General features: G+C 48.5%; 1 protein-coding gene across 1 annotated transcript; it reads right to left on the reverse strand.

The window, feature by feature from the left end:
- Positions 1–889: 889 nt before the first annotated feature.
- LOC135192871 (uncharacterized) lies at positions 890–14,323 on the reverse strand. The gene is given in 5 exon segments (XM_064176247.1): positions 890–1,242; positions 1,245–1,337; positions 1,340–1,853; positions 8,116–8,311; positions 13,869–14,323. Coding segments are annotated over 5 exon segments (1,611 nt in total).
- Positions 14,324–25,919: the final 11,596 nt, after the last annotated feature.

Consider the following 25,919-nt stretch of genomic DNA (forward strand, 5'->3'; position numbering starts at 1 on the left):
AGACCTTCTTCAGCCGCAGTACTGGGTCCCACTCCGGTCTTGCCCTCTTTTTGTTTCCTTGGGTGCCTCTCACTGCCCTTTTTGCTTTCCTTGAAATATGTGTCACAAGTTAAATTAAAACACACAAACAAAACAAACAAAACCAACTAACTAACAGGTAAAACAACAACAAAAAAAAAAAACCCACAAACTCTTCCCCACTACACAATCCCTCCTGTTTGTAACAATTTCAACACCTTCGGTCAGTTTGAGTATTGGTTATGAAGTCTCAATTAGTGCCCCCCCCCAGGAGTGATAAGTATTTAGAAATTCCAGCAGTGCTTAGCCTTAGTGTCACTTTGTTTCTCCTGGGTCCGAAGTCACTTGTCCCTCCTGCACAGGTGCTTTTACTCGTGAGGCTGTGTCCGTCTTTTCTCTGCTGTTCTGAGCGCCGTTCCTGTGGTGAGCAGCACAAGAAAAGAGCCTTCCCACAGAGTTAACGAAGTTTGTTCTTTCCAAGTCTTTATCAGTAAAGTATCCGTGCAGGACACCCCCCATCCAACGAGAGACTCCCTGAGTTTCCCTAGGTGAAGCTCTTAACAGAGTTGACTTAATTACTTTGAATGGGCCTGTAAGTGCTTTTGATCGTTTCAGCTTAAGCCAAGCTAAGCACAAACCCGAATCCACCTCCCAAACCCGGTACAATTTCAGAATTGACTGGTGAGCTCACAGATCTCTATGCTTCACCCCCCCCCACTCACCACAGAAGGGTGAAGCCTCAGTTCCTATGAGGCACACCTGTCCTCTTATCGAGGGTGGGCTTAGGCCAGTGCTTCACAACCATTTCTAACTGCCTCGTGAATAACCCGTCAATCACTTCTTTTGGGATCCCTTTCCTTCGGCCTACCCATCACCAATACTGTCTAGTATTCAGATGCTCCCTTCCCCCAGTCGAGTGTCGCCTGGGGATTCGAAGCATCTGGCTCCGGGGGTCTGGACTCGGAGGTGGGCGATTAATTTTCACCTGCCTCAAGCCTCTAGGCTCAGGCTTATGTACTTCCTCAGGCACCCCATACTGCCTGGCATAATCTAATAGCTCTCTGGCCACCTCCTCCCACGTCCATTGTCTGCAATCAGGCTGCCTCCTCCCAGGTGTTAAGTTCTCCCTCAGAGCAGCTTGTATTCGGGAGGTAGGTGGGGTGTCAGCTATCTCCTTTTGAAGCTGGATGCCTTTCATCTTAAGGGAGTCAGGAAGCCCCCGACCAAAGGAGTCATTCGCTTTGGGTCCACCAAGAGAGAAAGTGGTGATTCAAAATGATGTTCCAGTTCTCGATCATAGATCATTTGCAAACAAGCTGCTTCTGCACATTTTCCTTTATCTGATTCATGCCTCCCCTCAGAACTAGAGGCTCTCCTCTCTCTTTTGAATCGAAGCCCCCAGCCCAGAAAGTTGCTCGCTGAGTAAGGCTCCAGGGACCACTCCTATTTCCCGTAGTTAGGAACACATTAGCACCCCAATAGCCTGTAGCTTCAGCCTCTGTCAACCTAATTTGATCACCTCCAGTTTTAGAAACACGCCATACATATTCCACCTCAGACTCCCCAGCAGAACGTGTAAAATCTTCACGCAGTTTGGCCAGCTCAGTGGAAGAAAAGGGTATCTCTTTGGTTGTGATGGCAGGGGTGCCATCCTTACCATACAGCATCTCGGTTTTAATGAGAGGACGCATGTGAGCCGCAGCTTCCTCTGCTGCTGCCAGCTCTGCCTGAGGGTATATGGAGGCAGGCTCTGCCTGCCGTTCTTCCTTCTTCAAAAAACAATTTTGCCACTTCTGCTCTGTTTTTAATCTATCCTTAAAATCTGCCACTTCGTCCTTGTTGCGGAGGGCAGAAATAATTCGTGGCCGAGTCGAAAATTTATCAAAAATAGATATTTTTTTTATTTTACAAACCCGCCCCCACAACTATATATACAAAGATTAATTTCGTTTGATAAACAGGTTAAGTTGCATGAGAAATCTACAAGGATACCATTAATAATCTGACTATATATATTTGGAAGTCAGTTTTTGGAAAAGGACTCAGCTATTAATTAATAGCGGTTTCTTACTAAATTAAGCTAAGCCAAATAACTCACTCAGGCTGGCTCGTGCGGTCTGTCTTCCTCCTCCAGCGGCTGCAGGAGTCGTTAAGGGTCGTTAAGGGTCGTTAGGCAGACAAAGGTGTGTGCCTAACACCAAAGCAAGTCCTTAGTCTCTCTGCAGTCCAGGTACAAGGGAGTGAACGAACTCAGGCAGAGACATACGTCCAACACGGGCAAAATCCAAAGCGGGAACCCCCAAAGGCGGGAAGACCCCCAATATTTATAACCTTGGCTAGACAAAGGGCAGAGTTACCACACTTTAGGCGCGAAAGCGCACGGCCAATCCCAGCCTGGCTCCAGCGCGGGAACTCACGGGGCAGTCGCCGCCCCCTTCTCGGCTGCAGGGCAGGCGAGGGGGGGGGAAACCAGGCGGCTTTTCCCCTTTCCCCCGAAGTCCGGGCAGGAGAGGAATTTAGGGGTACAGGACTCCAGGACATCCCACCCCGGTGGTAATGAGCATCTTTGTCTAGAACTTGAGTGAGAGGTGATCCCCCTTCAATTTAGGAACCTATTAATATATATATATGGCTTAGCCTTTTCCAACATTAACAATAGGTAATACATTAATCGCCCCAACAATATTTAACAATACTTAACAAGGCTTAACAATAGCTCAAACAGTATTAATAAAGCTACACAGTAAATTTGAAGATTGCTCTGTTCCTGGTAGAGCAACCAAGTTCATGGCAGAGCCTTAGATGCTCTGAGTCCATGGCTGGAGGTCACAGTCCGTGGGTCCGGATGCCATCATCCACTGGCCACCCCGGTGATATGACTCCATCTCTCGTGTAGCTGGCTCTCCCCTTCCCAGGTGCTGGTCAGGTGGTCAGGAACTGGTCCTCTGCCTCGGCCTTAACCTGTAAGGAGATAAAACCTGCCTCGGCCTATAAAGGCCAGGCTTGACAATTAATAATTTGGGACGATCCACCGTGCACTGATCCGGTGGCCTTTTGTACTGGGGCAGGTGGTCGGTGACCACGTGGCTCACCTAGGCAGCAGGTCTTTATTCTGGGGGCTTCTGTAGCTCTCCCCGTGACTGCTGACCATTAAAAGCTGCCGAGCCACTATTACGGTAATTCAGTGTTTTGCCTCCCGTGTGGGAGACGAGAAAGGGTTAACCTTTCTGTCTGGGGACGAGCTGCAGTTCCCAGCGGGGGGGCTGCCACTTCTGGGCGAGCCGCTCTGGGAGCCACCGCTGGGCGTGCCGCTGCTGCTGGCCCTGGCGCGGCTGCCTCTGGATTTTGCAGCCGATTTCTGAAGGCACCGCACTAGATCCTTCAGCTGCCAGTCTGCCAGCTGCCTTAAAACAGTTTTTGGTACCCCTAAAGTCAGGGCTTGTAGATACCAACTGTTCTTTCCTCTGGGTCTCCAGTCACTCTGTGGGTCTCTGCCCCTTCCCCTCGGGGAGAAGCCTGAAGGACCGGTCCCCCTGGGGGGGCAGTCCTGCACTGGCCGGACCTGCCTGCGCAGAGTCCTGGGATTTTCTGGGGGAGAAGCACGAGACTGTCTCTCCCCAGCCCCTTTTCCTTCAGGAGACCCAAACCCAAACTGCAGCCCGTGGGCATTCAAGTCAGTTAACAGTTCAGCCCAAGTCATTACGTGTTCTGTAGCACCGTCCTCTGAATTCTCTGCAATCACACGTTCAATTTTCTCAACATTCTTCATTAGTTGGATTTGCAGAGTTGCTGGCAAACCCTTCATAATAGGGTGCAGTCTCTCCGGGTCCACAGGGGCATAAAACGGGCAATCGTAATGTCCCTTATCATAGATAGCCTGGACACAGGCAAGTCTGCGGAGAGCAGTGATGAGCTCAGAGGAGCTGGTGACCCGTAGTTCCGTCGGCTCCCCCCGGTAGGCTGGGCGGACACTGCTTGCCCAGTAGGCTATCCGAGCGGTGAGGATGTGTGTCCCCTCGGGTTCACGTGTCAGGAACACATTGTCCCCCCAGTCTCCAGCAGCTTCCTGCGAGTCTAGAAGGACCCGGTCCCCACCGGCTCGGGACACTCGATACACATAGTCAGCGACTGAGTCCCCAGGATCTCTCGCGTATTTGACTTGTAAGTCACTGAGCTGTGCGTCTGTGAACTGCTTTTTGATCACGGAGGTCCCTGCAGCTCCTTTCCTGCCCTTCACGGACTCAGTCCTAATCACAGGCAACACGTGCCTCTGCACCGCGGCGCCCTCCTCACCGGAGCTCTCTTCTCCGCTAGCTACGGGGAAGTCCGGTCGGGACCTGCGCTTTCTGCGTGGCTTTGAGGCTTTCTGCCGCGCAGAGGCATGTGCAGAGGAATTCTCTGAGTCTCTTGCAGAGTATTTTGTGCCTGGTTTCGAGGAACTCCTCTCCCCCGAAGAGCCCCTCGGGGCATTCTCTGCCTTTCTCCCCGATTCCCGCGAATCACTCCATTCAAATTCAGACACGGAGACCGAAGAGGTAGTGTCTGCAGGCGTTACAAGCCTTTCTTTCATCTGGGCAGTCAGTGCCGCGGTCAGGCTCTTTGTCTGCGCCAGCATGCTTTCCCAGATACTTTGGCTCTTAGCTTTTTCTGCTAATAAATCCTTTTCCAAGGCCTGAATTCTTTTTTCATAATTTTCAAATTCGGCCAGAGTCTGGGTCACGACTGACCCCAGAACAACAGAGAAATGCTCCGTTGGAGACTCTGTAATCACAGGGTCTGAGCGCTCAGCTAATTTTCCCAGGATTTTCTCCGGATTTTTACAATTTTGCTGAGCCCAAATTAAATCAAGACCTGTGATTAGGCATCCCTTTTCTTGTAGAAATTCTATGATTGAACTACCCTGCATACACTGCGCCATAATGTTGCGGAGGGCAGAAATAATTCGTGGCCGAGTCGAAAATTTATCAAAAATAGATATTTTTTTTATTTTACAAACCCGCCCCCACAACTATATATACAAAGATTAATTTCGTTTGATAAACAGGTTAAGTTGCATGAGAAATCTACAAGGATACCATTAATAATCTGACTATATATATTTGGAAGTCAGTTTTTGGAAAAGGACTCAGCTATTAATTAATAGCGGTTTCTTACTAAATTAAGCTAAGCCAAATAACTCACTCAGGCTGGCTCGTGCGGTCTGTCTTCCTCCTCCAGCGGCTGCAGGAGTCGTTAAGGGTCGTTAAGGGTCGTTAGGCAGACAAAGGTGTGTGCCTAACACCAAAGCAAGTCCTTAGTCTCTCTGCAGTCCAGGTACAAGGGAGTGAACGAACTCAGGCAGAGACATACGTCCAACACGGGCAAAATCCAAAGCGGGAACCCCCAAAGGCGGGAAGACCCCCAATATTTATAACCTTGGCTAGACAAAGGGCAGAGTTACCACACTTTAGGCGTGAAAGCGCACGGCCAATCCCAGCCTGGCTCCAGCGCGGGAACTCACGGGGCAGTCGCCGCCCCCTTCTCGGCTGCAGGGCAGGCGAGGGGGGGGGAAACCAGGCGGCTTTTCCCCTTTCCCTCGAAGTCCGGGCAGGAGAGGAATTTAGGGGTACAGGACTCCAGGACAGTCCTTTAAAGTTACTATATGCCCTTGAAGGGAATCTACCAGCTCCTGCAAGGAGGAAATGATTTTATTCTCTCGTCCGTTTTGGCTTTGCTTTTCATCTCTCGAAGCGGCGAAACACGCACCCAAAACTGCACAGATGAAAGCTTTGCCCTTTCCCGACTTGGCCGTGCCTCCTTCTGCAGGGCCACAATCCGCTCCGCCACACTCTGAAAGTTACTCCAGTTCTCACGGGCCCAGCCCTTCCACAGATGGGCGAGCTCCATGAGCTTCCAACAGACACAAAAACCTCTCCACCGTGGCCATTGCCTTTAAGGTAAGAGCTCCACGGGGAGGTCACAAGAACACAAAAGACCTTATACCTCAAAATCTTCCCTACAAAAACCGCTCAAGGAAAGCTCACTCACAAACACTGTTCCCTGGGAAAAAAAACCGCACAATAAATTCCTCCAGGGAGATCCCACCAAGATCTGGCTTCTTGGAGAGGGCAGTCACACTTTTCCCCATGAGGACACATTTTACAACAAAGAAACTTCTCAGTTTTGGTTTTCCTAATTAATTTTGAGATAAAATGTGTCCCTTGATCTGAATCAGTATGTTCCACTTCCCCATATCTTGGTATTGTATTTTCCAATAATACCTTTACCACAATATGTGCAGTTGCTCTGCTCACTGGGTAAGCTTCCACCCATTAGGTTAGGTGACCTACTATAACTAATAAGTATTTTACCCTTTTGCAATATCCTTCTGCCCATTGTCTACAATATCCAAGGAGTCCCAATAACTGCCTGACTTCTTCTTATTTTCTGGAGTCTTAAACCCCAAGATCCCAGATGTTCTTTCAGGGTCTTGTTTCTTTCCCCTTTGCTCAACCAATGCACTAAATACTTTACTTCTTATTCCACGAATTGTAACTTCTGTTTTTGACACCTTAAGTCCTTTTGCTCAAAAAAAAAAAAAAATTAAAAAAATAGAGTCTGTACGGTGGCTTCTCGGACTGCCTCTTCAGTTTTTCCTGCTATACTGTAACAATTTTATCTCTTCTGGAAACACCAGCTGTTCTAATACCTTCTCCAATGTTTGACCAAATAGGTTAGGGGATTCTGTAAATCCCTGGGGTAATGCCGTCCACCTTAACTGTTTTCTTCTCCCTATCTATGGATCTTCTCATTCAAATGCAAAGGGATCCTTTGATCCCTTCTTTAGTGAACAAACCCAGAAGGTTAATCCCTGTCCCACTGAAATTCTGGAGGGAGATAGTTCCTTTGTAGGTTATGCTCTGCCTCCAGTAATAATAACAAATCATTTAGACAAATTTTATCTTCTGCTTCCATTTCTACTTCCTTTAAAACCGATACTTTAAATGGTTCTCCTTTAGCTCCTGTGTCCACTAAAAAACTCCTCTTCCTCCTTATGGAACCTATTAATAATTTTATCAAGGGCTCAGTAGATGGTGAGGTCCCCAAAAGATACAGACCCTGACTCCCCTAGTCTTCCTTGAATAATTTCTCATCCTGTGTCCTTTTGCAGCGATATTGCTGGATATGTCCCTTCTTATTGCAACAATGACACACAGGAGGTTCTTTCTCTTGAATTCTGATTTTCCAGAGGCCCCTTGGGCCCCATCCTTTTTAATTCTTTAGTTGTAGTTTGTACTGTCCAACCCTCCCTCACTGCTGTTACAAGGATCTTTAGCTCTTGCTCTCTATTTTTCTGCGCCCCTGTGGACAGATAACTTCTGGGCTTCTCTAAGGAATTCCTCTGATCCCTCTCCGGCCGTTTTGCCACTGGATTGAGATCTATTAAACTCTTTTTCAGCCTTTCCATCTAGTCTCTCAGCCACCCCTCAGGGATCATCCAATAACGTTCTGCCCCCTGAACCCTTAGTGGGTACAGGCCAGCCCCAACATTCTCCCTTGTAACATTAGACGGCACTGGGACTGGAGCCGCCGGGAAAAAAAGGAACTCGACGAGAGAGAGAGACAAGCGGCAGCGGCGGGGCCGGGGTGGGGCTAGAGCGGCGGCAGCAGCAAGGGAGAGGCTGGAACGGGCAGTGAGTTCCAGCCTAAGGGCTCCCGTTCCTCCCTCGTCTTCCGAGCATACAGCTCTGTAACTTTTCTTTCTGCTTATAGTTCCCAAAGCTCAGCATATTTACCCTCCTCCGGGCTAAACGTTTTCCTGTTTCTCACACATTCTACCAGGGTTTGACAAACCCAGTCCTCTAAAAACTCAAACATAGACCACTGAACATGTGGCCGTACTGGCTCCTTTGGCCATATTCTCATACAATAATGGACTAATTTCATTTTTGTTTTTGCTTTTCTGGGGCCCCTATCATTCCAATATTTAATCATTAATCTGGTAATTTTGTTTTGCACCCTCTGTTAGGGTCTTGGGTCCTCAACTTGACCCATCTTTCATGACTGCCTAAAGAGTGTCTTGCAGGGGGCTAAACGACCCTCCTTTAACCCACCCACGAATCCTATAGGAATCGCTTTGAATCCTTTACCGGCCAAATCCCTCGCGGGAGTTTGGAACCGCGGCTTATCGGACCTCCGCACTCGCTTCGGAGTCAGACTCCGTCTCAAACACACTCTTTCACACCAGGCAGTCGAATCCCACCCAACCGAACGGTTTCCGCAATACTCACGACTCTGTCGTCTTCGCTCGGGTCTGTGCGCACAGAATTAAGGGTCTATAAAAGCGGCTGCAGCCTCATCAGGGAGCTCAAAAAAATGTATTGGTTGATTCCGGCAGAGTTCAGGATATCACCAGCCCCGTATAGGTCTCCCCAGGGAGCCACCAAAAAAGGTGGGGCGCCCCTCCCTAGGTGAACCCCCAGAGTCTGGTGATATCCCGGACGAGCTCCCAATTTGTCATAAATAACAGGCACAAACTGGCGTTCATGCAAGTTAAGGCTTTAATAAAGTTGCAGGAATCAAGCAATGTACAGGCCTGGGTGCGAGGAGAGACTCTTATCTACCCCAACGCACACCCTTTGCCTTCAGCTTTCTCTTTTTATACCCTATTCTATTACATATTTACTAAGTTCTAAGAAAAGGTTGGGTTTTCTTTATCAGTTCTTAGGAATGTGAGATGTCTCTTCCACACAGGCCTCCTTTTATCCGGTGGTCCCTCTGGTAATGTTTGATGAAGTAAGGGGTCTTGCTTAAGTGTCTTCCTCATGAACTTCAAAGTCCTGGTTCTTCTATTTGCTCATACAGGAAAGGTGGCACCAGGAGGAATGCATTTCCATTTAAATATGCAAAAGACTATCTCTTCCACATGCCTCCCTCCTTCGCCAATCTAATTACTCTTATCTTTAAGCTTATTGAGATGGTGGTGCAAGCAGGAATGCAGTTTCATTCAACCCCCCCCTTTCCTCCTTGTCTGTGACCTCTTGCCACGAATTGATCGGATCAAACATATGATTCTATATATTTCTCACATGATGAAGCTGCCAGGCTGTGAGGAAAGTGCAGTCCTCTGGCGTAGTGATGCTGCTGGGAGACTTGTAGCCTGCAAAACATGAGAAGTCATTAGTATGGTAACAAAACAAATCCTTCTGACAATATCTCAAGGAATCTTTAGTCAACTCCCTCAGATACTGATAAGGTATCAGTGCAAGGCACCCCCCCACCCCACAGGAGAAGCTCCCTGTGCCCCCCCAGGTGAAGCTCTTAACAGAGTTGGCTTAATTGCTTTGAATGGGCCTGTAAGCGCCTTTGATTGTTTCAGCTTAAAGCCAGGCTAAGCACAAAAAAATCCACGTCCCAAGCCCTGTACAACTTTACAATTGATTGGTGAGCTCACAGATCTCTAGGCTTCACCTCCCCCACTCACCACTGAGGGGTGAAGCTCTCAGTTCCTATGAGGCACACCTGTCCTCTTATCGAGGGTGGGCTCAGGCCAGTGCTTCCCAACCATTTCTAACGGCGTCGTGAATAACCCATCAATCACTTCTTTTGGGATACCTTTCTTTCGGCCTACCCCCCACCAATATTGCATAGTATTCAGATGCTCCCTTCCCCCAGTCGAGTGTCGCTTGGGGATTCGAAGCATCTGGCTCCGGGGGTCTGCACTTGGAAGTGGGTGATTAATTTTCACATGCCTCAAGCCTCTAGGCTCAGGCTTATGAACTTCCTCAGGCATCCCATACTGCCTGGCATAATCTAATAGCTCTCTGGCCACCTCTTCCCACGTCCATTGTCTCGAATGAGGCTGGCTCCTCCCAGGTGTTAAACTCTCCCTCAGAGCAGCTTGTATTCGGGAGGTAAGTGGGGTGTCAGCTATTTCATTTTGAAGCTGAATGCCTTTCATCTTAAGGGAGTCAGGAAGTCCCCTCACCAGAAGGGTCATTCGCTTTGGGTCCACCAAGAGAGAAAGGGGCGATTCAAAATGATGTTTCAGTTCTCGATCATAGACCATTTGCAAACAAGCTGCCTTCTACACATTTTCCATGATCTGATTCATGCCTCCCCTCAGAACTAGAGGCTCTCCTCTCTCCTTTGAATCAAAGCCCCCAGCCCAGAAAGCTGCTCACTGAGTAAGGCTCCAGGGACCACTCCTATTTCCTGTAGTTAGGAAAACATTGGCACCCCAATAGCCTGCAGCTTCAGCCTCAGTCAATCTAATTTGATCTCCTCCCGTTTTAGAAACACGCCATACATATTCCACCTCAGACTCTCCAGCCGAACGTGTAAAATCTTCACGCAGTTTGGCCAGCTCAGTGGAAGAAAAGGTTGTGATGGCAGGGGTGCCATCCCCATCGTCATACAGCATTTGGGGTTCAGTTATCTAAGAGGGGCAGGAGAGTCCTGGCACTGGAGTTGGCAGGGCTCATTAGGCGGGCTTTAAACTAGATATGAAGGGGGTGGGTGAGGCAATTACTCTCTCTGAGAAGGAGAGAGTGGGAAGGAAACTAGGGACAATTGGGGAATCGAGAGCCCGGCTGAAGTGCATTTACACCAATGCACGCAGCTTGGGTAACAAGCAGGAGGAACTAGAAGTCCTGGTCCACCAGGGTGACTATGATATAGTTGCCATTTCAGAAACTTGGTGGGATGACAGGCATGACTGGGCTGCTATACTGGGGGGATATAACCTCTTCAGGAGAGATAGGCAAGGGAGAAGAGGAGGAGGGGTGGCCCTGTATATTGAGTCACTCCTTGCCACTGAGCTCGAGGTGAGGGATGAAGGGGTTGAGAGCTTGTGGGTTAAAATCAGAGGGAGGACTAATAAATCTGACATCCTGGTTGGAGTCTGTTATAGACCACCCAACCAGGAGGAGGAAACAGATGAGATATTTTACAAACAGTTGGAGGCTGTCTCAAGATCTTCAGATCTTGTCCTTGTGGGTGACTTTAACCTGCCAGACATCTGCTGGGAACTTAATTCAGCAGAGAGGAGACAGTCCAGGAGATTTCTAGAGTGCATGGAGGACAGCTTCATGACCCACCTGTTAAGAGAGCCTACTAGGGGTCAAGCTCAGATTAACCTGCTGCTCTCCAACAGAGAAGGACTGGTAGGAGATGTGACAGTGGGAGGCTGCCTGGGGTGTAGTGATCACGAGATAGTGGAGTTTGATATGCAGGGAGCTAAGGGAGGCACTACAACAAAACCCACACCTTGGACTTTCTGAGGGCAAACTTCAATTTGCTTAAGAAACTTATTTCCAAAGTCCCCTGGGCAGCAGTCCTTAAAAACGAGGGGGTCCAGGATGGTTGGACCTACTTTAAACAGGAGCTTGTGGAGGCAGAGGAACTGGCAGTTCCCATGTGCCGAAAGATGAGCCAGCGGGGGAGGCGACCAGCCTGGATGAACAAACAGCTCCTGAAGGAATTGGGGGGAAAAGAGGGTGTATCACCTCTGGAAGGAGGGGAAGGCTTCTCCTGACATGTTTAAGGAGATAGCCAGATTATGCAGGAGAAAAATTAGAGAGGCTAAGGCCCAGCTAGAACTTAGGCTGGCCACTTCTGTGAAAGATAACAAAAAGCACTTTTATAAATTTATCAATGCTAAAAAGAAGGGCATGAAGAGCCTCCACTCCTTACTAGACCAGGAGGGGAACACTATAACTGATGACGAAGAAAAGGCTGAGGTCCTGAATGCCTTCTTCACCTCAGTTTTCAACAGCAAGGAGGGAGGAGGAGGCAAGTGGCCTCTTGAACTGGGGGATGGGGTCGGGGAGCGCTGTGTTCCCCTGGAAATTCATGAAGAATTAGTTCAGGACTTGCTGAGCCATCTGGACACCCACAAGTCCATGGGACCAGATGGGATCCATCCCAAGGGTGCTGAGAGAGCTGGCAGCTGAGTTGGCCAAGCCGCTCTCCATCATTTTCCAGCAGTCCTGGCTCACCGGAAAGGTCCCAGGAGACTGGAAAATGGCCAACGTGGTCCCCATCCACAAGAAGGGTCGGATGGAGGAGCCTGGGAACTATAGACCTGTTGGGGTACGGAGGCTGGCTAGAGGCGAGATCGGGGTACTGACGACTCGAGACAGCAGCTTCTAGGCATCTGTGCATCAGTACGATTTATTAGGGTAGTGCAGTGTCTTATATAGTGCTCAGAGGAGGTGTTTCCAGCCAGCCTGGGGCTGGCACAAGTGGACAGTACAGATTGGCCCCAAGTTAAGTGTAAGGCAGAGATAGGTTACCTGTGGTAAACAACCTGTGAGTACCACCCAGGGGGGCTGGCCAGGGTCAACCCCCTGGGCCTGTGTCCGCCCCAGGGGCCAGCAGTTTCCACCCCCTGACAGCTGTGCGTGGGTTGCTCATAGTTCTCAGCCTAGGCCCCTGGGAGCCTGTGAGGCTCCAAGGACACTTCCCATCACAGGGCCTGATGTTTACATTCCATAAGTCGTTGCAGGAGAAAGCTTCCCACATAGACCAGTCAGCCTGACCTCAGTGCCAGGGAAACTGATGGAGCAGGGTATCTTGGGGGTGATAACAGCGCACCTGAGGGATGGCAAAGAGTTCAGGTCCAGCCAGCATGGGTTTAGGAAGGGCAGATCCTGCCTTTCTAACCTGATCTCCTTCTGTGATCAGGTGACCCGCTTGGTGGATGTGGGGAGGCCTGTGGATGTGGTCTATCTGGACTTCAGCAAGGCCTCTGACACTGTCCCCCACAGCAAACTGCTGGCTAAGCTGTCAGCCCATGGCTTGGATGGCAACACTCTGTGCTGGGTTAGGAACTGGCTGGAGGGCCGGACCCAGAGAGTGGTGGTGAATGGTGCCACATCCAGCTGGCGGCCAGTCACTAGTGGTGTCCCTCAGGGATCAGTGCTGGGCCCAATCCTCTTTAACATCTTCATAGGTGACCTGGATGAGGGCATGGAGTCAGTCATCAGCAAGTTTGCAGATGACACCAAGCTGGGGGCAGATGTGACGGGGTTGGAGGGCAGAAGGGCTTTGCAGCGGGACCTTGACCGCCTGGACAGATGTGCAGAGTCCAATGGGATGGCATTCAATAGCTCCAAGTGCAGGGTGCTGCACTTTGGCCACAACAACCCCATGCAGAGATACAAGCTGGGGTCGGAGTGTCTGGAGAGCAGCCAAACAGAGAGGGATCTGGGGGTGCTGATTGATACTCGCCTGAACATGAGCCAGCAGTGTGCCCAGGTGGCCAAGAGAGCCAATGGCATACTGGCCAGCATCAGGAATGGTGTGGTTAGCAGGAGCAGGGAGGTCATTCTGCCCCTGTACTCTGCACTGGTTAGACCACACCTTGAGTACTGTGTCCAGTTCTGGGCCCCACAGTTTAGGAGGGACATTGAGATGATTGAGCGTGTCCAGAGAAGGGCAACAAGGCTGGTGAGAGGCCTTGAGCACAAGCCCTACGAGGAGAGGCTGAGGGAGCTGGGATTGTTTAGCCTGAAGAAGAGGAGGCTCAGGGGTGACCTTATTGCTGTCTACAACTACCTGAGGGGTGGTTGTGGCCAGGGGGAGGTTGCTCTCTTCTCTCAGGTGGCCAGCACCAGAATGAGAGGACACAGCCTCAAGCTATGCCAGGGGAGATTTAGGCTCAAGGTGAGGAGAAAGTTCTTCACTGAGAGAGTCATTGGACACTGGAATGGGCTGCCTGGGGAGGTGGTGGCGTCGCCGTCTCTGGGGCTGTTCAAGGCAAGATTGGACGTGGCACTTGGTGCCATGGTCTAGCCTTGAGCTCTGTGGTAAAGGGTTGGACTTGATGATCTGTGAGGTCTCTTCCAATCCTAATAATACTGTGATACTGTGGTTTTAATGAGAGGCCGCATGCGAGCAGCAGGTATATGGAGGCAGGCTCTGCCTGCTTTGACTCTGCCTGCAGTTCCTCCTTCAAAAACCAATTTTGCCACTTCTGCTCTGTTTTTAATCTATCCTTAAGATCTGCCACTTCGTCCTTTAAAGTTACAATATGCCCTTGCACGGAATCTACCAGGTCCTGCAAGGAGGAAATGATTTTATTCTCTCGTCCGTTTTGGCTTTGCTTTTCATCTCTCGAAGCGGCGAAACACGCACCCAAAACTGCACAGATGAAAGCTTTGCCCTTTCCCGACTTGGCCCGTGCCTCCTTCTGCAGGGCCACAATCCGGTCCGTCACACTCTGAAAGTTACTCCAGTTCTCACGGGCCCAATCCAGCCCTTCCACAGACAGGCGAGCTCCGTGAGCTTCCAACAGACACAAAAGCCTCTCCACCGTGGCCATTGCCTTTAAGGTAAAAGCTTCACGGGGAGGTCACAACAACACAAAGACCTTATACCTGAAAATCTTCCCTACAAAAACCGCTCAAAGAAAGCTCACTCACAAACACTGTTCCCTAGGAAAACACACAATAAATTCCTCCAGGGAGATCACACCAATATCTAGCTTCTCGGAGAGGACAGTTACACTGTTTCCCCGAGAGGACACGCTTTACAACAAAGAAACTTCTCAGTTTAGTTTCCTAGACTTCTTGGGAACCTTTCCCCAGGAGGACACACTTTACCAAAAGGGAAACTGTTCCGTTTTGGTTTACTAGACTTCTCGGAGAAATTCTTTCTCCCAGAGGACACACTTTACACAATATTCACAAGTTTCCTATTTACCGCAGGGTACTAAGAATTCTCGGGAAGGTCACACTGTAAAATCACACTTGTACCCTAAAATATTCATAGAATCATAGAATCATAGAATCATAGAATCAACCAGGTTGGAAGAGACCTCCAAGATCATCGAGTCCAACCTATCACCCAGCCCTAGCCAGTCAACTAGACCATGTCACTGAGTGCCTCATCCAGTCTTTTCTTGAACACCCCCAGGGACGGTGCCTCCACCACCTCCCTGGGCAGCCCATTCCAATGGGAAATCACTCTCTCTGTGAAAAACTTCTTCCTAACATCCAGCCTATACCTACCCTGGCACAACTTGAGACTGTGTCCCCTTGTTCTATTGCTGGTTACCTGGGAGAAGAGGCCAACCCCCACCTGGCTACAATGTCCCTTCAGGTAGTTGTAGACAGTAATAAGATCACCCCTGAGCCTCCTCTTCTCCAGGCTAAACAGGCCCAGTTCCCTCAACCTCTCCTCATAGGATTTGTGTTCCAGGCCCCTCACCAGCTTCGTTGCCCTTCTCTGGACATGTTCCAGTACCTCAACATCTTTCTTGAATTGAGGGGCCCAGAACTGGACACAGTACTCAAGGTGTGGCCTGACCAGTGCTGAGTACAGGGGAAGAATAACCTCCCTTGTCCTACTGGCCACACTGTTCCTGATGCAGGCCAGGATGCCATTGGCTCTCTTGGCCACCTGGGCACACTGCTGGCTCATCTTCAGCTTACTATCTATCAGTACCCCCAGGTCCCTTTCCTCCTGGCTGCTCTCCAGCCACTCAGTCCCCAGCCTATAGTGCTGCTTGGGGTTATTGTGGCCGAAGTGCAGAACCCTGCACTTGGCCTTGTTAAATCTCATCCCATTGGCCTCTGCCCACCCATCCAGCCTGTCCAGGTCCCTCTGCAGGGCTCTCCTACCTTCCACCAGATCAACACCTGCTCCTAGCTTGGTGTCATCTGCAAACTTACTGATGCTGGACTCAATGCCCTCGTCCAGATCATCAATAAAGATATTGAACAGGACTGGGCCCAGCACTGATCCTTGGGGAACACCACTTGTGACTGGCTGCCAACTGGATGTGGCACCATTCACCACCACTCTCTGAGCTCTGCCATCCAGCCAGTTCTTGATCCAGCACAGAGTGAATCTGTCCAAACCATGAGCTGCCAGCTTGGCTAGGAGCTTCTTGTGGCAGACAGTGTCAAAGGCTTTGCTGAAGTCCAAGTAGACTACATCCACAGCCTTCCCCACATTCACCAGGCGGGTAACCTGATCATAAAAGGAGATCAGGTTGGTGAGGCAGGACCTGCCCTTCCTAAACCCATGCTGGCTGGGCCTGATCCCTTGGCTATCCTGTAGGTGCTTTGTGATGGCACCCAAGATTACCTGTTCCATGACCTTGCCTGGCACTGAGGTCAGGCTCACAGGTCTGTAGTTTTCTGGCTCCTCCTTACGACCCTTCTTGTGTATGGGAATCACATTGGCCAGCTTCCAGTCTTCAGGGACCTCTCCAGTGAGCCAGGACTGCTGATAAATAATGGAGAGTGGCTTGGCCAGCTCAGCTGCCAGCTCTCTCAGCACCCTAGGGTGGATCCCATCCGGTCCCATGGACTTGTGAGGATCCAAGTGACTTAGCAGATCCCTTACTGCTTCCTCATGGATTAGAGGGGGACTGTACTGGTCCCTGACTCCATCCACCGCTTCAGGAGTCCAGCTGTCCTGGAGACAACCTGTCCCACTAGTGAAGATTGAGGCAAAGAAGGTGTTAAGCACCTCTGCCTTTTCCTCATCCTTTGTCACTCTATTCCCCTCTCTATCTAACAAGGACTGGAGGTTGTCCTTGGCCCTTCTCTTGCCATTCATATATTTAAAGAAACACTTTTTATTTTCCTTGGCAGCCGTGGCCAGCCTGAGCTCCAAGTGGGCTTTTGCCTCTCTAATTTTTCCTCTACAAGACCTAGCAACCTCCTTGAACTTCTCCTGGGACACCTCCCCTCTTTTCCAAAGGTGATACACTCTCTTTTTAATCTTTAATTCCTTCAGCAGCTCCCTGCCCATCCAGCCTGGCTGCCTCCCTCGTCGGCTCATCTTCCGGCTCAGTGGCACTGCCTGCTCCTGTGCCTGCAGGAGTTCTTTCTTGAAGTAGGTCCAACCTTCCTGGACCCCTTTGTTTCTAAGGGCTATTTCCCAAGGAACTTTCTGAATTAGTTCCTTAAATAGGCTGAAGTCTGCCCTTCGGAAGTCCAGTGTGGAGGTTCTGTTGATGCCCCTCCTGGTTTCTCCACGTATTGAAAACTCTATAATTTCATGGTCACTGGACCCCAGGCAGCCTCCAACCACCACATCCCCTACCAGCCCCTCTCTATTTGTGAGCAGCAGGTCAAGCAGGGCTGCCCCCCTGGTAGGCTCACGTAACAGCTGGGATAGGAAGTTGTCTTCCACACATTGCAGAAACCTTCTAGACTGCTTCTTCTCTGCAGTGTTTAAGTCCCAGCAGATGTCTGATAGGTTAAAGTCGCCCACCAGAACAAGGGCAGGTGATCTTGAGGCAGCCTCCAGTTGCTTAAAGAGTAATAAATCAACCTCTTCTTCCTGGTTGGGTGGTCTGTAACAGACTCCAACCAGGATATCAGCCTTGTTGGCCTTCGCCTTAAGTCTCACCCATAATGACTCAACTTGATCATCTTTGATTTCTACCTCCACGATATCCAGAGCATCCCTAATATACAGAGCCACTCCCCCGCCCTTTCTCCCTTGCCTGTCTCTCCTGAAGAGTCTGTAGCCATTGATTACAGCACACCAATCATGTGAGCTATCCCACCACGTTTCAGTGATGGCGACAATATCATAATTTCCCTCCAGCACCAGAGCTTCCAGCTCCTCTTGTTTGTTACCCATACTGCGTGCATTAGTGTACATGCACTTCAGCTGGGCTGCTGCTTTTACTCCTAGCTCTAGCCTACCATCCTCAATTCCCTTTGATTTATCTCTGGTGCTGTCATGTTTAACCCCCTACCCCTTCCATTCTAGTTTAAAGCCCTCTCAACAAGCCCAGCCAGCTTATGTGCCAGGGTCCTTCTCCCCTTCTGTGATAGTTGTGTCCTATCTGCTGATTGCAGACCTGTGGCAAGATGAAGTTCCCCAATATCAAAGAATCCAAAGTTATGTTGGATGCACCAACCTCTGATCCACTTGTTCATCAAATATGCTTTCCTATTCTTCTCTGTATTCCAGCCTGTGACTAAGGGTATAGATGAAAAGATTACCTGTGCCCCTGCTCCCTCAACTGCTTTCCCCAGTGTCTTAAAGTCCCTTTTGATAGCTTTTAGCCCTCTGTTATTAATCTCATCATTCCCTGCCTGTATAACTAATAAGGGATAGTAATCAGAGGGCTGCACTACAGTAGGCAGCCTCCTGGTAACATCCCTGACCCGGGCTCCAGGGAGGCAGCAGAGCTCCCTGTGGAAGGGGTCTGGCCGGCATATGGGGCCCTCTGTTCCCTGCAGAAGGGAATCACCAATAACAATTACCCTCCTCTTTTTCTTCTGGGTACTTGTTCTGATTCTTTCCCGGGAACGCAGACACATTTAGACATTTGAAAAATCCCCACACTCTGCTCCACAAGCATTCACCTTGCTCTCAGAGTACATCTCAGACACACTCGTGCACACTTTGGGGTTCTCAGAAATGCAACAGTTTCCTGATGATACTTTCACTACACAGAATCCTGTCCGTGATGCCAAAAAATGTCAAGGTCCGGAGGAGCAGAGATTAACAGTATCTCCGTCCACAGGAGCAAGACCAGTTCTTATGGATTCCGTGTTGTGAAATTAAGGTGCAAACGAGATCATATATCACCATGAAACTGTTTATTAAAGGATAAGGTTGGGCAAAACGAAGGGAGAGAGGGGAGAAGGGGGAGAGAGAAAGATCAGAACCGAGTGAGAGAGGGGAGAAGCGGGAGAGAGAAAGATAAAGAAATCGATGGAGGAGAGAAGAAGGAGCAGGGAAGGGAAAAAGGCTGTGATCGTATTACCCTCAGTCGCAGATGAAGGGGAGAGAGAGGAGGGTGCGTGGCCCAGGGATGATCTGCGGAGTTTGTCAGAGGTTCTTCAGGTGGTGTGCAGCTGTGGTGGTCTGGTGATGGTCTGCCCTCGGTGGTCCGGTGGGAATGGTGGTCCGCTGGGAATGCCACGCTTGGTCTGGTGGGAATGCCACTGGTGGTCTGCTGGGAAAGCCACTGGTGTTCTGCTGGGAAAGCCACACTTTGGCAGGCATTTCTCCTGCCTTTTTATACAGTTTTCTGCTCAGTGCCCAGCTGCAGCCCCCCAGGGCATCTTCCTGTGCATTCTCATGCATTCGCAGGGGTCTGGTGCCACCGGGGAGAGGACCTCCGCCCCCTCCCGGGCTACACCTGTCCACACCCTGAATGCCCGTAAACTTTTTCCCTTGGGGGTAGCTGAGATAAGATGTAGGCTTCCGGGGCAGTGCAGCCAGGGTGAGGTCCAGGAGTTTCAAAGATGTTGTCTGTTGATTTGCATCCCTGAGCTTTGGGCAAGCACCTAGTCTGAGTCCCAGAAGTAACAAGATTAAGGAGAGATGATGCAATCTTCTTTATCTTTGTTGATTAAGGAGGGATGATGCAATCTTTATCTTTGTTGATGAATGAGAGAGAGGGTTTAGACTCTCACAGATGGTGTATCAAGAAGGAATTCCTTATTTTCCATCATCTGTGTAGGGAGTCAGAGCTTAAACAGGCTTAGAAGTAGGTGAGCTTCAACTTGAGTCCTTCAGGAGTTGCCAGGTTGGTCTGCCTGTGCTGAGCCAACGTGATGAACATACTTAGAAGTCTAGGAAGAGCTCATTCAGGAGCTTTTTGCCAAGTTTCTGGCCTAGTTTCAGGAATCTAGAGGGCTGCTGTTGCAGGCCGCGCTGCCTGCTATCTCTGCTTGGTGCGGGAGCTGCGGTAAACAAGCCCATAGACCAATATGGTTTTGGGCCAGATGCGAGGGTCTCCAGATGATTCAATGTGAATTATGCAGAAGCCCATTTTATTACATACAGCCCAAAATATATATATACTCGGCCAGTAGAGCACATGCCTACACATTAGCATAATTAGTATGGGATGACCCACCACATCTGCATACATACACGTCTTGTTATTCTCATTAGCGAAGGTCCATTATCTACCCCTTCTGAGATAAGGTGGCCAGCTGCATGTGAGAACCAAGGTCTGTTATTACAAGGATCTGCCTGTTGTCACTTCTCTTCCCTCCATTCCCACAGCTCTCCTGACCCCACAACTCTTTGGCATTCTGCATTCCCACAGGCTGTGACACACAGGTACTGCTTCCTGCATACACTGAAATACTCACAGAAGTCAGCAGCTATTTCTGTCTGATGCGTGGAAGCACTGAAGACTTCAGAGTGATAACCAAAAATGGATGAATTTTCTCCCTATTTTCATTAACAGCGTTGCCTTCTTCAAACTAATTCCTCATGGCATCACCTTTGATTCCTCTAATGTGGTAAATTCTTGATGCTTGGAGAAAACAGTGTTTGCTCTTCTCAAAGCCTTTAGTTTAAAACCTTTGTCACTTTTCTTTCTCTCCTAATGATCCAGTTTGTACCTCAGATTCTTGTGGAACGCTTTCAGCAGAGGATTCCAGCTCCATCCTTACATAAGATCCATCTAAAACAGGGAAGAAATACAAAGCCTGACTGCACGTTCTTCTTGCCAGCCTCCTTTTTGAGTTGCCTGCCCTGCTCTGCTGGGTTCAAGATGTTTCAGGTTTGGGAAAGAATTCAGCTTTCTGATGGATGAATTGTTTATAACAAAGTGTTTGTTTGATGAGGAGCCTATGAGATTACTCTTTATTTAACACTGTGTTTTTGCATGTTATTTTGTTATTTGTCTTGCTGGATGTCTGATCTGGCCATGGCTGCTTCACAGAAAACCCTTTGTACCAGCTGTTTATGTTTTGATTGTACCAAACTTGGATAAAAGAATGAAATTTTCCTTCTGCCTGTTGGTTTTCTTATCTGTACAACAGTCTGAAAGAATTCAGATCCTAATCTGAAGGGATTTTGCAGATGTTTTGCAAGTCTCTTTAAGTCGCTACTTACAGTGTAGTACTTAGATGGTCAAAAATGTTCAGAATAGAACAACAAAATCATCAGATGAGTTTTATCAGAACTAAGAAATCATCAGGAGAAATCAGAACATATCATAAGGCAGCAGAAGTACCGAAATAGCATTAATCTTGTCCACCAGACTGTGACTGATAAGATGCAGTTATTAAAGGGCAAAATGAATCACATTTTTGCTATTTAATATGCCTTTGACTTAATTTTTGTGCTTCTGTTTCTTATGACAAAACATAAAAGGCAGCACCCTTCAACAGCAGTGCATTGAATCTTTGGCAGTCTTTGCTGTTACATCTTCTGAGACAGAAAAAAAAAGACCTACAGCTACTTGGCAGCTGTGACAATCCCCAGGATGTCCAGAGTGATAGAATTATGGCTCCTTTTCACCTCCAACTGCTTCAAATTCAGTGAATCCAACAAGTTGGTATTTTTTTCACCTGGCAATCTCTTGTTACCAATCTTATTCCCATATCTGATCTGCTTCATTCTGTTGATAAAGTCATTACTCCTGTATTTCTCAACCTCAAAAAAAAAATCTTGTGCCAGAGTACTATGTGATTTCAGTGCCTGTACTGGAGATCCAGGGTTAGCACTGGAAAATTTAGTCAGCTTTAGCCGCATTATTGTTTGTTCTGAAAACAAGGGCATTTAATGTGGGGAGATGTAAGAGAATAAGCATTTTCTCTGGGATGGGTTAAAAATACTTCAAACAGTTCTAACAGGGATCTTTTTGGAAGGAGCTGTAATCACTAAGCAGTGCTGATTAGAAATGATTCTTCCTCACATAAAGAAAAACTTATTTTATGTGAGAGTGACAGAGAACTGAACTAGTCTGCCCAGAGAGGTTGTGGCATCTCCTTCTTTGGAGAGATTCCAAACGCACCTGGAGATTGCAATGCTGGGCAACCTGCTCTGGGTGACCCTGCTTTATCAGGGGGGTTGGACTAGATGATTTCTAGAAGGCACTTCCAACCCCCACCATTCTGTGATTTTGTGATCGCATTACTGGATTGGATGAGAGTAATGTTCTGTGATATAAATCGCTTCCTTAATGGCTCCAGTTTATGGAGAAGGACCCTGTTGTGATTTTGACTCAGCCAGTAGCTGAGTTCCAACAGTACTCTCAGGAGTACCAAGGAGGCGCCAATCACTCCTAGTCATGAAACAAATCTGTGGCAGCAGTAGTCATTGAAGCTGTGTCTGACTCCTGTGCCTTATCTTTGACACCATCTTTCGTCTTGTGACACTTCTGATGACAGTGTCCTCTGTGCTTAGCTCAAGAATAACTGCCTCAATTCTTTGACTAGGAATCATGATAAAATTCTTATGCCAATGTATATGGGGATAGGGAGCTTCTGCCTCAGCATTCTTCCCATGTTTACATCTTGATGGTAATCTTTATTAAGACATCTTTAATCGCTTCTTGGAAAAGTAAGTGCTTTAGGAAGGACTGTCTCCTTGAATGGCATTTTTATGCTGCTACACAGAGTGACTGGGATCACTGGTCACTTTAATGCAGCCCACTAAAGATGGCCAGGGTCTTCCTCTAAGTGAGATTCGGACGTGTTTTAAGAAATCCACTTTCCTCCCCACTTTCTCCTGTCAGACTTCATGCTACTTAACATCTACTCTGGAAAATTAGCAGGCATTTGTTTGTCAGGGATTGTTAAGGACATGGTTTTTGAGAGGTTACTTTCTTTAGGATTTTTTTGAAGGCTGGAATGTTAAACCTGATCCTCTTGCTTGGTCCTGCTGGTAGCAGGAGTGTTCCCATGACTGGTAACAGGGGTTTGAGGACCATGAAGTTGTTACAGAATGCTTTGGGTTGGAAGGGACCTTTAAAGGTTACCTAGTCCAACCCCCTGTCATGGTCCAAGCAGTGGACTTGTGATGGTTCATTAGTGTGATCTCAAAGTGCAAAAACTCAGGCGACCATGCCAGGGGGTTCATTTAAATCAACAATACACTTTACTGTTTGCCCATAAGATGGTGTGCAATAGGTAGGGAAGCGAGAGGAGAAAAGGAGGAAGGTAGTCAAGTGAAGAGAGAGAAAAGAGAAAGAGGTTTATAGATGCCACTAGTGCGAGGGTCCGAAGACATCTCTCTGGTCCCAGGTCTAGTCCTGATGGTCCTTCTGATCCTTTCTTGATCCTGGTGGGGAAAGCTCTCCATGTACCATTTCCAGGGAGACATATTTTATAATCAATTTCACATCTGCCACTGTCCAAACTCCGCCTCTCTCCACCCCTTGTGCCCCCCATGAGTAAGGCTTTCACGCATGCCCAAGGAGGAGTGACCAAGGTGTGGTGGTCTGGGCCCAAGGAGGCATGCCCAAAGTGTGGTCTGACAAGGAGACGTGTAGCTTTAGGCCAGGAGGTGTATTTTCATATTATAATGAAATTATAATGAGGAAAGTTTACTATGGTTCATGGTTCCCTTGGCAACACCAGGGCATCAGTCCCTTTTGGCAGGAGTTATGGTTCTTCATCCTGAAGCAAGGAATAGGGGAATGGCCTGTTAGCAGGGAACAGCTGCCTGAGACAAAACAAAATACAGTATAGACCTTGGGCATGCAATGTGTGGGTCAGACAGACCTCAGAAGAGTAAGATAAGTAAGATCCTGCGGTCAGGACTGCTCAGATAGTTGCATAGCAACTTATATCAAGGAGCAGAGAAGAAAGTAGAAACAGCGTCTTCAGCCTGAGCAGAGTATCAGCCAATCATGTAGTAGTTACTAACTTTTACTGTAATTCTATCCGATCAGTGATTAACATGCTAGCCCTTCTGATACAATATATACCTGCCTATTTTTCTAATAAAGTGGAATTTTGGCTTGCATCAAGTCGTTGCCCCGTCCCTTCATTGCGGCAAATGGTGACTCCCGATGTGATATCAGTGCTTATCGTTCGGGATACGAGGACGACCGGCTGCAAGCCTCTGGGAACTGAAAGCTGCTGAAAGGAAGCAGATTGCGGGCCCGCACTTCATCACCTCCTCGAGATTGGTAGGTGAGCTCAGAGGAACTTAAACATGGGGAATCAAACCTCATATGAAGAAAGGGACATTTATAAGCTCATGAAAGATTTTGTATATGAACATAAGAAAGACATATCCAGTTATGAGCTGGAATTACTTATGAGATGGGTCAAGGATGAATTCCCTGATACTACAGAAATTACGGTTTTTGAGTCGGAACTATGGGACAAAGTAGGGGTCTGTTTATGGGATCTTTCTACAAATGGTGATTTAGACGCACAGCGCTTGCTTGCACCGTGGCGAAAGGTGTTTGAGGCTGTTAAAGAACAGGAGGGGAAGTCGGGGAGAGCATTTAATCCCTTAGACTTAAAGAAGAAGGGAATGCAGACGAATGCTCCGATTCAACCCTCTGCCCCTCCCCTGCCTTTTGATGCTAAGGACTCGCCTACCCTACCGGCGCCTAAGCCGCGAGTGCGATTTAAGCCTGCTGTGGGAACTTCGCAATCAACATAATTTAGTGAAGATCCTTTTGAGTTAGATCTCTTCGATCCCGAAGAGGAACTAGACCCGTATCCACAGGATGGTCATGATCCCCGTGTCGTGTGGGCAGCAATTAAACAACGAGCTTTAGACGAAGGGGATGCCGACATGGTAGGGTGTATTACGATTCTGCCCCGACCTGCCACAGTACCAGCCCGCATTATCGCAGCGCCGGTGATCTATCCAGGGCGTGGTGGCAACCCCCAGTGGGAAGCTCTCAGCTTTTCAGTTACCAAAGAGCTGCGCCATGTTGCCGCTGATAATGGACTGGGTTCACATTATTTCGCGGGATTGCTTGAGTCCATTTGTGAAAGTTACGTTTTAACACCTTATGATTTGAAGACAATAGCCAAATTGCTTTTAAATTCTTCTCAATACATGCTTTGGGAGTCGGGATGGCATCAGAGTTTAGAAACTGTTTTACAAAGGTTTGCAGCGGGGAATAATCCAGCCCTGCAAGCATTAACTATGGATCATCTGATGGGCACGGGGCCGTTAGCCGATCCCGTTGCCCAGGCGAGAGATTGTCCGAGAGAAGCTCTGGATGCCACTAAGGAGGCTGCTAAGCGAGCACTCCTTAAGATTCCAGACACCCGCAAACCCCAAAAGGCTTTTACGACTATTATGCAAGGACCAAAGGAGTCGTTTATGGACTTCGTAGCAAGACTGCAGGAAACTCTTGGAAAACAGGTTGAAAACGAGGAAGCTAGGGAGATTTTACTTCAACAATTAGCAATTGAAAATGCCAACGTGGACTGTAAGAAGTTGCTGAAATCGTTACCTGTGGAAGGATGGCTGCATGAAGCAGGCCATGGAAATTTACTGGACTTGTTTGAAATATCTGAAGAAAGTTGCAAGATCACCCTCACCGCTGAAGCACCAATCAAGGACAAGGACACAGCGACCTTCATCTAAAGTTAACTTAGAAAAGCAGAACAAAGCACACAAGAATAAGGAACTACTAACCAAAAACAGGATATAGGGGCGTACTGAGGGCGGACTAAAAAATGCGCTAAGCGGCCAATTAGCATATCCATAGCTTGATAATTAGCATAGAATACGCCTGCTTGCTCTCTGCTCGCTCTATATAAACCGTGCTGTAACTCAATAAAGTTGAACTTGCTTTATCAATCATATTGATTGGACCCTGGCTTGTTCCACTTCAAATGGCCCCCCGAACAGGGACCACGTAGGACCTGACGGCAAAACGCATCGGGATCCGGAGGAGCAGGACCTGACGGCAAAAGGCATCGGGATCCGGAGGAGCAGGACCTGACGGCAAAAGGCATCGGGATCCGGAGGAGTTGGGACCGGTGATTCGACAAGCTCTCTTAAAGACGTCCGACACCGGCGAGGCAAAGGCTCCTGGGCAAAAGCGGGAGACGGCTCGACCTCTACGGCAAACGCGTGAGGTGCCCACAACGTGAAGACTACCATGGAGAAACAGGTAGCACATGATTTATTAAAACGCTTTTTAGAAAAGTGAAGTGTAGGGCCAGTTAAGGGGCTAGAGGATTTGATAGCATTGGGATATAATTTAGGGGTAA

The sequence above is a fragment of the Pogoniulus pusillus genome, chromosome W (assembly GCF_015220805.1).
Source record: "Pogoniulus pusillus isolate bPogPus1 chromosome W, bPogPus1.pri, whole genome shotgun sequence".
Taxonomy (NCBI): Eukaryota; Metazoa; Chordata; class Aves; order Piciformes; family Lybiidae; genus Pogoniulus; species Pogoniulus pusillus.